Source organism: Oenanthe melanoleuca, chromosome 13 (assembly GCF_029582105.1).
Source record: "Oenanthe melanoleuca isolate GR-GAL-2019-014 chromosome 13, OMel1.0, whole genome shotgun sequence".
NCBI classification, from domain to species: domain Eukaryota; kingdom Metazoa; phylum Chordata; class Aves; order Passeriformes; family Muscicapidae; genus Oenanthe; species Oenanthe melanoleuca.
Genome location: NC_079347.1, coordinates 7,540,873 through 7,553,408, shown reverse-complemented (window position 1 = coordinate 7,553,408; position 12,536 = coordinate 7,540,873). Strand labels below are relative to the sequence as shown.

The 12,536-nt window shown below is 45.1% G+C and overlaps 1 protein-coding gene across 4 annotated transcripts in view; it reads left to right on the top strand.

The window, feature by feature from the left end:
• The window catches only part of SGCD (sarcoglycan delta), a 304,125-nt gene extending 292,551 nt beyond the window's left edge, over positions 1–11,574 (top strand). For 3 of the 4 annotated variants that reach the window (XM_056502479.1, XM_056502478.1, XM_056502477.1), the window contains 2 exons: positions 2,806–2,929; positions 4,674–11,574. In XM_056502479.1, coding sequence (XP_056358454.1) covers positions 2,806–2,929; positions 4,674–4,865 — 316 coding nt within the window. In that variant the 3' untranslated portion in view covers positions 4,866–11,574. Of the gene's footprint in view, positions 1–2,805; positions 2,930–4,609 lie in introns of all 4 variants that reach the window. The other variant, XM_056502480.1, reaches the window with a different exon arrangement.
• Positions 11,575–12,536: the final 962 nt, after the last annotated feature.

Here is a 12,536-nt window from a genome sequence, read left to right as displayed (position 1 = left end):
GCCAGGACATCAAAGAAATTGGAGAGTCACTGAGGTGCTGGAGAGCTGGAGAGTCACTGGGCCATGTTCTTAGGAATTATTTTATCCTCAGATTACCTCAGCTGTCTCGGGGTTTGGACACATCCTGTGGTGAATTTAGCTACATGATTTAAGGAATAACTGGCCCAAGCTCTCTGCTGCTCCTGCTGGTGCTGCCATGGAGCAGAGGGGATGTGTGCCTGCCTGCAGACACTGCAGCACAGGTCCTGGGGGCTCAGGGCAAGCAGAGGCTCCTTTGTTTCTCACCAGCTACACCAAGGGTGAGAGTGTACCTAATCCCTGGGCAGAAATCTCCAGGGAAAATACAGGTCAGACAGCTTTTTGTCCTCCATTCAATCTGCAATTCAGCAGGGAGAAAAAAGTTAGTTACAGCAGTATTAACCTGAGGTTCCTCACACAGGAACCAGCTTGGAGGGTGATACCAGTGGAAGGAATCAGAAGGTTTACATAAAATGTGGCTTCCCTGCAGAAAACAAAAAGCAGCTCAGAAGGGTTGTGCAGAGGCTGCTAACCATGAGGCCATGCTCATTCCTTGGGCTGCATGTGCCTCAATTGCTCCCTGAAATTTAGGTTTTGTTAAGTCAGCCAGGAAATTATGGATGAGTTTGTGGTCTTGAGGGAAAGGGTGTTCAAAAAGCAGCAATATGAAGACATTGAAAAGAGGGAAAGTCATAACTTGAAAAGTGCCACACAGAGGGAGCTGAGCCTGTGCTTTATTGAACTGTTGGCTGCAATAAATACAGCTGAATTCCCTCAGTCTCCCCTAATGTTGCCTCAGTACCAGCAGGAGTCCATTTAAGAACACACTTACTTGCACAAATGATTATATATATGGAGAGCAGAGAAAGAGCTGATGCAGGCAAACCCTGAGAACTGCCCAGGAGAGCTGGGGGTGCTGGGCTGCCCCATGCTCAGCCCAAAACTGGCAAAGCAGAGGAGCTTCTGTTCCAGCCCTCCCCTCTGCTGCACCTGGGGAAACCACAGCCTAGATTTCATGATCATACTGTAAATAAATGCCACAGCCTAGATTTTGTGATCATACTGTAAATAAATGGTGATAAAATCAACTAAGAGGATATTCCCAAAGAGGGAGAGTTGGTTTTCTATAACCATTTGAGATACAGAGAGCAATAAGAGACTGCATTATAAATAAGAAAGAGACAAGTGTAATAGAAGACTTAAAAATGGATGATGGACAAGGAAGACTGAACCTTGTGCTCCTGCACTTTACAGCATTAACCCCAATTGCTGAAGTTGAAGGTCTGGCTGTGTTACAGGGCTGTGCAGTGTATCCATGGTCAGCAGGGGCTGAAGCTCTGCAGAGCACGTGGTCATGCCTGGTGTGATGTGAGCCTAGGACTGGAGACCACAAATTTTGGGGTTTTCAGCCTGATTGTCTTCATTGATTTCCTTGTATCCTTAAACCCTTCCAAACCTCACGTTGTAGGAAGTCAGAACTAATTTATTCCTGCTTGAACAGGGATTTGAGGAAGAGAAACACTTGCACCCTCTGTGTAGGCACTCAGCTTTGCTGATAATCAGCTAGCCCTAATTAATGAGAAAGCTGAACTAGAAATAAGAGCAAGCTGACCTTGGGAGTGGCTTTACTGCCCCTTTCCCCTTGTGCCAGCGCATGGGACAGTGGCACGGAGATGTCAGCAGGTCAGATGTGAGATGTGATTTACCACATGGTGCATGAAGCTTTTCCTCTGGGGCAGGTGAGAAGCTGCCCATGGGCAGGGGGTGGGGTGCAGTAGTGCAGCAGGGCTGAACAGCCATGCAGCAGTGCAGCAGGGGATGTGCAGCAGGGGATGTGCAGCAGGGGATGTGCAGCAGTGCAGCAGAGCAGTGCAGCAGTGCAGTGCAGTGCAGCAGGGGCTGTGCAGCCATGCAGAGCAGCAGTGCAGCAGTGCAATGCAGAGCAGCAGTTCAGTAGTGCAGATCAGCAGTGCAGTGCAGCAGTGCAGAGCAGCAGTGCAGCAGGGCTGTGCAGCAGTGCACTAGTACAGAGCAGCAGTGTAGAGCAGCAGAGCAGCAGAGCAGCAGTGCAATGCAGAGCAGCAGTGCAGTGCGATCAGCAGTGCAGCAGTGCAGAGCAGCAGTGCAGTGCAGAGCAGCAGTGAAGCAGTGCAGCAGTGCAGCAGTGCAGAGCAGCAGTGCAGCAGTGCAGCAGAGCAGCAGAGCAGAGCAGCAGTGCAATGCAGAGCAGCAGTGAAGCAGAGCAGAGCAGCAGTGTAGAGCAGCAGTGCAGTGCAGAGCAGCAGTTCAGAGCAGCAGTGCAGCAGTGCATTAGTACAGAGCAGCAGTGCAGTGCAGATCAGCAGTGCAGCAGGGGCAATGCAGCAGTGCAGTGCAGAGCATCAGTGCAGCAGAGCAGTGCAGCAGTGCAATGCAGAGCAGCAGTGCAGCAGTGCAGCAGTGCAGAGCAGAGCAGCAGTGCAATCCAGAGCAGCAGTGCAGAGCAGTGCAGCAGTGCAGTGCAATGCAGTGCAGAGCAGCAGTGCAGCAGTGCAGAGCAGAGCAGCAGTGCAGTGCAATGCAGTGCAGAGCAGCAGAGCAGCAGTGCAATGCAGAGCAGCAGTGCAGAGCAGAGCAGCAGTGCAGCAGAGCAGCAGTTCAGCAGTGCAGAGCAGTGCAGCAGTGCAGTGCAGTGCAGCAGAGCAGCAGAGCAGAGCAGTGCAGAGCAGCAGTGCAGTGCAATGCAGAGCAGCAGTGCAGAGCAGCGCAGAGCAGCCCGGCCGGCCGCTCTGACCCCGTGTGTTGCAGGCTGGAGTCGCCCACGCGCGCGCTGGTGATGGAGGCTCCCAAGGGCATCGAGATCAACGCCGAGGCCGGCAGCCTGAGGGCCACGTGCAGGACAGAGCTCAGGCTGGAATCCAAAGATGGAGAGGTGAGTGGGAAAGCTGAGCCCTGCAGCAGGGCTGAGCCAAGCCCAGCACAGGCTGTGTGTGAAGCCCCTGGGCACAGGGCTCTCCTGAGCTGCTCGCTCTGACTGAGCACATCCATGCAGATCAACCCCACGCCGTGGCAAAGGCTGAGTCATTATTTTTAAAGTGCATGGATAATAGCATCTGTTGTTCTAGCAGATTTATGCAGCTGTAAAATGCACAGTGCTCCTAAATTCTTTGTTTCCTTGTCACTTTAAAACAAGCTTTACTTGGCCAGCATATTTAAATCTTTTATCATATATTTTTTCTGTAAGAAGAGCTTAATTCACTGGTATTTTGTGGCTGATGTTTCATTCTGGAAAGGAAGGGAGCATTAGGAGACACAGATTGTTGCTCTGGAGTAACTTCCAATGGGGAAGAGAGAACAATTAAAGCTGATAACATAGAGCAAAAGTAGGTGTTGAGTTAAGTCTCTTCTGGTGTCACAAAATCATGTGGGCACATGGTTCTCATCCCCTCCTCCTGCCACAGTGATGGAAGACACCAAAGGATGTGGCTGAGGAGCTCCAGTGGGAAACCACTGAGACCCTGGTCAGGAGGAGCTGCCCATGGAGCACAAACCTCCAGGCAAGAGGGCTCCCACATGAGTTAAAATTTACTTATCTTAGTGTCAGGGGTAAAAAATAGAAAGACTTCTTAATTGCAATTTCTGTTATTTCTAAACATTTGCATTTTAAGACAGTCCAACCCTAGACCATAGCTGTTAACAAAAAAAGCTCTGAAAATTACCAGAAAAAAAAAAAAAAAAAAAAAAAAAAAAAGAAAAAAAATACTATCTAGTACACTGAGATTGAAATCCAAGGCATTTCACAACTTCAAGCAGTTGCTTTCAATACTAAGTTCCTTTTAAAATGCATAAATTGACTTGTATCTTTCAGGGCATGTGATGGGTGGATACAAAACTTGGAGATTCTTACAGTAATTGCAAATATTTTCAGTCACCCCATATTATTCTGGGGTTCAGGTTATGTTAGTGTATTCTGGCTGATGCCAGAGCACTCCCCTGCAGCTGGCACATGTCTGAGAGCTGCCACATGTTGTTTGCCTTACATTGTTTTGCAAGGAGGAATTTAGGTCTGTTAGAGCATCCGAGTTATTTTTAATGTACACAAAAGTGCTACACATATACATAAAATATACATAAAATGTGTGTGAAATATGCATAAAATATACATAAAATATACATAAAATATGCATAAAATATGCATAGAAGTCAGTGCTGGAGCCTGCAAACGTAACTGGCAATGGGATTAGGGTGCCAGAAATCCTGGTGGAGGAGCAGGGAGCTGGGTGGGTGTGAACCATCCATGCTCTCCATCTGGGGTACCTCTGCTGGGTCAGCCCAAACCTGGGCTTGGATTCCTGGGAGGTGTCCCAGGAAGCTAAAAACCAAGAAAACACAGTGGGTACACCAGCAGAAACAAACTGAGCCATGGTAAAAGCAGATAATGTGCTCTCCAGGTTTGTATCAGACTTTCCCATCCTAAAACACTTTCCCACCCAGGTGCTGCAGCAGCTGAGCTGTCTGGAGGAAGTTCTTTAAACACAGCATCAAAAATAACAGCTCCCCTCTAATTCTCTCTTTTTTTTCTCTCTCTCTCTCTCGCCACCTCTGACTCCAGATAACGTTGAACTCTGCAAAAATCAAACTACCTAACTTGCCTCAAGGATCTTCCTCTTCTGCAGGGTCCAGGCAAAAAATCTACGAGCTCTGTGTGTGTCCCAACGGGAGGCTGTTCCTGTCGCAGGCAGGCAGCAGCTCCACCTGCCAGATCAACACGAGCGTCTGCCTTTGAGGGACAGCTGCAGCAGGGCACGGCAGGCAGCACAAAAGCCAGTTCTGGTCTCCCAGATCCAGCTGCCAACTATTTTTACTAGAACACAGAAAGCCTATCAAAGACTCTTGTTGTGTGTGCGCGCGCGTGTGTGTGAATATATATATAAAATATATATATAAGATATATATATATCTATCCTCTGTGTAAAATGATGTTTCAGTACAAGGAATCCCAGGGTGACCCTGTTACATTTGTGTAGCATTTCTCTTTCCCACGCCAAAATTTACTGGTACAATCTGCTGAATTGGATCTGATGCTCCCCTGGACCCTTCTGTATTAACGCAGTGCAGTGATCACCCCTTGTTTTTGATCATGTTCTCAGAGCAGTGGGATTGCTGGCTGGGCAGTCAGGAACCAGTGCAGACCCACCACCAGCCAAAGGGAAGAGAAGCATCTCTGATTATTTCTGTGCCATTAAATCGGTGGCATGAAAAGTAAATAATTTCAAAAACAACAAAATAGCCAGATGTGCTGTGCTGATCTCCTACAGTGATCCAAGATACCTGAGGCTCATTACTCTTTAATTATCACCTGAAGCATGGCTCCCTGTTGGGGGAGATGGGTGCACTTGGCCAGTAGGAAAGTCCAGACCTTTTTATTGAAATAATAAATCTGATTCTCTGAAGGAGTTCAATACTCTGTGCATGGCCAAGGATGGCTTGTGCTATTCAGGTCCAGCATTAACCTCAAATCATCTCTGTGCTGGCAAAACTGTTGTAGTTTATTGGAAGGAACTTGTGAAAGTTGGACTAAGCAGAAAAATCCTGAACCTCTTTTCTTAACAGGTATCCTGGATCACCCCACAAACTCCCCCTCAACACCTTCAGTTTTGAACACATTTGGTGTGAAGGTGTGAGATCTAAGATTTGGACATTGCCTAAATACCTGTAGAAGCAGAGAAAATCAACTAGAAATGGAGAAAAAAATCATAAAAGTAAGTGTATAATGTAGATTCTATACCAGAATTTTGATCATCTTTCTTTTCAAGATATACAGTCCATGGTCACTTAGATTTGGTGGAAACTGAAAATATCAGAGATGCTGACAATGAAAGACTTTTTTTAAGGATTTATAAAGATTGTGACAAAGCCAGATCACTGAAAGGAAGGGCTTTGGATGCTGCTTCCTCTAGAATTTGAGTCCCCAAAACTCTGTGGTTGAATCTTATAATGGTTGCATTTTTTCCTTATTTTAAATTCTAGGAGTCACGGGCAGGATAAACCACAAAAATCTGATCTGGTAACATTACTTCCACTTTTGAAGTTTTGGAAAATAATGATAGGAGCCCAGATCATTGAATTCTGACCCATAATTTCATCCACATGCATGTAAAAATCCTTTAAAAAAAACCAAATATACCAATTACAGCAAAAGTTTCCAAGTCACAGTAAATGTCACGAGGACAGCAAGGTTTCTAAGCCACTGAGATGCTTTTCAAATATTACCTCAGGTGCAAATAAGAGAGATCTGAGCCCATCCCCAGTGATATCTAACCAAAGCTGGTATTCTTCAAGTGATCTTCAAGATAAAACATAGCTGACAGAAATCTTTAAAAATAATTAGGCCATTTATTTTTCTTACAGCTTTTCACATATTTTCTTGTGGTCTCGAGAGTACCAGGGTTTGATTTTTTTTTATTTTTTTTTTTTTATTTTTTAATTAACAATTCTGGCTTAATCCAAAACTGATTGGACTCAGAGAAGATTTCTATGGAGTTTAGATTAGATGTATTGCTGCCTAGCAAAGCAGCACTCCCCAAAAAAATTATTCCTAAAAGAGGATTGAATTGTTTCCTTTTATTTCAAGAATGCTTTCTGATAAATTAATGAACTCAAACTATTTGTTAATTAATTATTCCTGTAATTATTATGTCTTGAGTCAACGTTTGAATGCAAAGGGTCACCCAGGGTAACAATTGTATTGGGACACAGGACTTTACCATCTCTGTTCAAAGAGGGGAATTGTGCCTATGCCTTAAGTCAATGCACTCAGCAAGGAGAAGCACATCATATTTATCTTGTTATTAAATCTAGTTTATTTGGGGGGAGGGGCAGGAGGGTGTCTTGGGAACTGGTTGTGCAACTTAAAGATTAATGAAATACATTAAGACTGTAGGGGCACCTAGAATGATACAGACTTTTTTTTTTTTTTTTACCATGTTAAATATAGCAAAATACTGTGTATGTTACCTCTGGGACCATGACTGAAGTCCCATTCATAGTCCTACATTTACTGTAGAATTTTTTTCCCTGTTTCACTGAATACTGATCACAAACCTCATGGCAAGCATGGCCCAATCCATAACCAAATCCTGTGTGAGCAGTTTGAATGCTGCAAGAAGAATTCTCTGTAAATGACTCAGATTAACCTTCCAGCCCTGGGAGTGTTCAGGTGGGTGAAGGCAGGGCTGAGCACAGGGACTGGCCCATCAGGGATGCTGCATCCTGATTTTGTGCTCCACTCTGGACACACCAGTGGCTCAGTCCTCCTCCCTCTGCCACCCTCTGGCTGCTCCCAGTTTCCATCCCAACAAATTAATTTCGAGTGGCTGCTTTTCTCAGCTGGGCTCTTGGATGAGGTTATCACCTTCTCATATCACAACAGCCATGAAACTGCTAAGGACATTCATATCTTGGTGTGAATTTCTGCTGGGGAGCTGTTAGGAAATAACCTTAACATCTGTGCCAACACTGCAGATGCTTCTCTGAGGTGAACAAAGGGTACCTTAATTATGTCTACTGAAAGAAATTCTCATTTCAATATATTTTAAAACCACGTTTCCATCTTGAAAACCATAAAATTATATGTTCTGTTGAAATGTGAGGAATTGTTGTTAGAAAGAATTAACCCTTTAGGGACTTGTAGGTCATGTGAACACCACTTGAGTTTTAGGACAGTGGTTTGGGTGATGCTGCCTGTGCTGGTCACACCCCCTGGGAGAGCTGGGGGTGCTCACCTGGAGAAGAGAAGGCTCCAGGGAGAGCTCAGAGCCCCTCAAAGGGGCTCCAGGAGAGCTGGAGAGGGACTTTTTACAAGGCAGGGAGTAAGAGGACATGGAAGAATGGCTTCAAACTGAGAGCAGGCAGGGTTAGGTTAAATGTTAGAAAGAATTTGCTGTGAGGGTGGTGGAGCCCTGGCACAGGTTGCCCAGAGAAGCTGTGGATGCCCCATCCCTGGATCTTGGGCTTGTAGTAGCCTGGTCTAGTGGAAGGTGTCCCTGCCCATGGCAGGGGGTTGGAACTGGATGATCTTTAAGGTCCCTTCCATCCCAAACCCTTCTAGGATTCTGTGAAAGCAAACAGGGCTGTGTCTCAGATCCCAGGGCAATAGCAGGCATTTTGTTTAAACAGCTGCCTGCAAACACATCCAGCCATCTCACACTCCTTGTGGAGTGGTTTCCTCTCCTGCTGGAAAGGCAAGTGCATGAGAGTCCCTTCTGCTCCTGCCTTGCCCAGAAATCCCTCACAGCACCTGTGCCTGTGTGGGCTGCTTTTCCCTGAACCCCTTTAAACCAGAGCTTCCCTGACTGGCATTCCATCCACATGCTCTCCCTACCATTGATAAAACACCAGAAACAAAGAAGGCTTTGTGTATTTCATTGTGAATTGGGCCTGGAGTTTGGTTCAGTCAAGCTTTGGCTGTTTGGGGGATGGGGCTGGTCTCAGAATAGAGTTTGGTTTGTTTCTGCTGAGATCAGTGGAAGAGATGGTGATGACTTCATGGCCTGAGCTGGGAGCTGGGAGCACTAAAACCCCACCCAAATGCTGGTCAGTGTCCCCAGTGTCAGTGTACTGGGGCAGCCATGCAGCATCCATAAATGCATTTATGTCTGGTGGCTCTTACAGGACTGAAGTTCAATTTGCTGCAAATGTGACACTTCAGGAAAGGGTCAGGAGAGTGACAGAGCTCACCTGTGACTGGAACCTTATCCATGGGTGTGGGACCCTTCTGTCATAGCTGAGGTAGGATGGTTCTACTAAAGCAAAAAGACTTTGCCATTAGCACAAGCAGAGCTCCTGATAGTGGCTGTGCCTCTGTACCCATTCACCACGTTTATTTGGCTGTTGGTTTGTTTGGGGTTTTTATTCATTTTGAAGTGTGTTATCCCACAGTTAGTGAAATGGGCAGCTAAAGAGAACAAAGAAATGTTAACAGTAAAGAAAGTCATCAAAAGGGGAAGCCAGCAACTACTACAATATCTATAATGCCTCTCCTAAGTATTCCTTTCTGGAAAACTGAGATTGTGCAAGAGTGATTTGTCTTTGGTTACCTCAGTCATGTGCTGTCAAGCAGCTGTGTTTTAGAAGGGTTGAGGGTTTTTTCTCCTCTTATGATAAATATCACATTGCACAAAGAAAAAGTTTGAAGGCCGAAGCCTAAAAATACAATCTGCAATATATGGTATAGCAAAATGATGGCTAAATAACAACCCCTCCCTAGAAATAGCTCCAAGGTTGAAGGGAGTTTCCTGTGGAACTTGTGAAGGCTAGCTCACATCACAACCTAGTGAAAATTTATTTTGTCATAAGATGCTCACACATGCACATAAATACACACACACTCTCATATACACTTATTTACAACAAAAGCCAGTTTTCTTTATATTTGTTCTTATGGCTTTAAGTTTCACATTGCAAAAGAGAGTGAGACAAAGACCAAAGACTTCAAGAAATTCATCCCTCTCTGGTTGCCCTCACTCCTGAAATGCATTAACTTTAATGGTGCTTTTTCTGAACTGGGCAGGAAAAATGCAGGTGTATCATAAAGCTGCATTTGAGAGAATGAAGTGGCAGGAAGGCTCCAACTTGGTTAATGGGGAGAGGAGGAGATAATGTGAAAAATCTTGAAATGTGTGCAGAGGGCAAGATTACCTGAAATTCGAAATGTGGAGAAATAGCCCAGAAAGCTTAAAGATATCATCCTGGGCTGAAAGTATAAATAAAGTGAGTAAATGGTGCCAGCTGTTCACTTGAGCATTAGCAGGGCAGGAGCTCCAGTGGCTGCTTGGTGGAGAAGAGTAACTCTGCAAAGATTCCATTCTAAAAGAATCTACAGTAAAAAATAAATTTAAAAAAAAAAAAAAAAAAAAAAAAAAAAAAAAGAGAGAGAGAGAGAAAGAAAGTTAGAGGCTGTGCTCTTTTTTATGGCTGACATTTTAAATTTGGAAATGTCATCCAGAATTCACCCCAGCAAGTGCAGGGCGTGTTCCTGCCAAGCTTTGCCAAGCGCTGCTTTGGTGCTTTCTGAGAGTGAAAAAGTGAAAATACCAGCCTTTTTATTGCCCTGGCTGTTCAGGAACGTGATCCTGGCAACAGTTCCCTTTTCCCCATTTGAACCTTTTTTTTTCCTCAGCTCTGAAATTGCTGTGTAATGTTTTGGTAGCTGGTGTCCTGCTCTCAAATGTGCATCGTGTCATCTCAGTCACACAAAAACTTGTGTTCAGCAGTGGCACGACCATAAAACTGGGGACTTCCAGGTAAATTCTGCCTGGCAGTTGCTGTGTATTCACAGCTGATGTAGCCAAGTTTGTGGCTGTGAGTGGAGCAGGGTTAAACACTGACGTGGTGCTGAGGTTATTCGAGCAAGAGTGGAGTGAATTAAACAAGGCAGGTAGGAGGGAAGGGGAAGAAATGGAGAGAGACATCACCCTAATCACAGTAATGCAGTCAACGTCCCTGTCCCTTTGCACTATTATACTTTAAATTAATAACATCCATTTTACTAAATATGGTGGCAATTATGCCTGATCTTTTCATGGAGCTCAGTGGAATTACTGTCACTGAAACCACTTACAGCTCGGGCTGCTCAAGATTGCTGGGGTGTTGTTTCCATCCACAATAACCACAGTGGCTTGGGGCTTGGATGGAAATTATATTGAATAGCTTGTATTTAGAAAGCTTTTAAGTCTGCTGTGGTTGAGAGGCCCCTGGTTATGCACATCCAGCCCTGAGGCTTTATCATTTCAGCCTCTCTTGTCCTGCCACTTGAATTGTATTGTGCCCTTGTGAAAAGCGACACACGGTATAAAGAACACAGGAAAAGATGGATATTTAAAGCTGCAGGATTTTTATCTGAAATGAAGAAGGAAACACAATCAGAGTGCCCCACGGAGATTTCCCATCCAAATCACTTTAAACTAGAGGTGCAAGTCCCTTAAAAATTAATTTGCTACAAGTGTCGTTCCTGCAGCAAAGTTAGCTGGTGTCTCTCCCAGGAAATGTCTCACCTTAGTGCAGCTGGGAGCCCTGTGCTGGCTGGGATTTTGTGCCACCAGTCAGGAGAGATGGGCTGCCTGTCAGGTTTCCTTTGAGGCAGCTGATCTCCACAAATGGAGCCTTTGGTAGCTTTTAACAGGGATTAAAGAACAGAAGGGCTAAGTCCACTGTGAAGTGATATGTAATTGTATGTTTGCCTCATTTAGTTGGTTGAAACTTTCCACCAGGAAGAGAAAATATCAGGAGAAATTTCTGTGAAAATGTTACATTTGCATTGTGCCACCAAATGCTTCAGATAAAACCATGCAGCTTTAGCTATCAGTCTTTTCTTCTGAGATTAAAAAGGGCTCTTTGGAGCCTCTCAACTGGTCCTACCCAAATGGAAAGTTTTACCATTTCTAATGTATTTGTCATTACAGGAACAGGCTCATTCCCAAGCACAACTCGTGTGCATCTTTGCATGTAACAGGAATTTTAAATTGCATTGTACTCTTACATTTTTCCCCATTCAAAGGCTTAACCACTGATAGGAGATAGAGCCCTCCAAAACCTTTATTGCTTAAATGCATTATCTTCCTCTGAAGCAATGTATGTCCTTTGGTCTTTTAAAAATTCCCTCATAATGCAGTCTCTGAAACATCTTCAGGCAGGCTCATGCTGGAGAGCAAGAGAGTAATTATTTGTGGGTGGTGCTATTTTTGCTGAAACTTGGATTGTAGCTAAAAAAAAAAAGGTTTCTGTTAGAGCTTCTCCCACACTCCCTTAGCTGCAAACCCCACTCCAGGGCAGGATCTCACACCAAACCACAGGCTGGTGATTTTGTCTTCACCTGGGTCCTGCTCTGGCCCTGTGCACTCAGTGTCAGTGGATAATGGACATTTCAGCAGGTTTGTGATTCTGCAGATGCTGCAAGGTGATGTGTACCTGCAGCCTGAGTGGGATGAATGATGCTGGTCACTGTTGGGTGCTGTTCTCAGGAGCTTTTGGCCACCTTGGGAGCAGCAACTCCTGAGGGCAGGCACTGCTGGAGATGTTCACTTGCTGTCCCTTCCTGTGGGTTATGAGAGCAAGAGGGAATGAAAATGAACAAATCCTGCCAAGTAAGAGTGTGCCAGAAACCTCAGAAAGGGCAGATCTGAGCAACCACTGTCCACTGTGTTTGTCAGAGAAGGGCTAAGTGGACAGCATTCCCACCTGGGCTCCTCCCCAGGGCAGAGCTTTCCTGAGCTGCCACCAGACCCTGCTCTGGATCTGCCCTCTGTGGTAGTTTGGCAGCAGGGAAGGGTTTCACCTGCTGCATCTGGATTTGGCTTGTAGCTTTCTTAATTTTTTTTTCCCACCCAGTATTTTAATTAGTTTCCCTGCAAGCAAATGCCAATAGAGTTGTCAATATTCACCCAAAAAAGCTCCATATATAGAGCCAGTAGCAAAACAACATTCAGTGAGAGTCAAAGGAAGCCTTGTTCATCTACAGCAGCAGCATAAAAGGCATGACC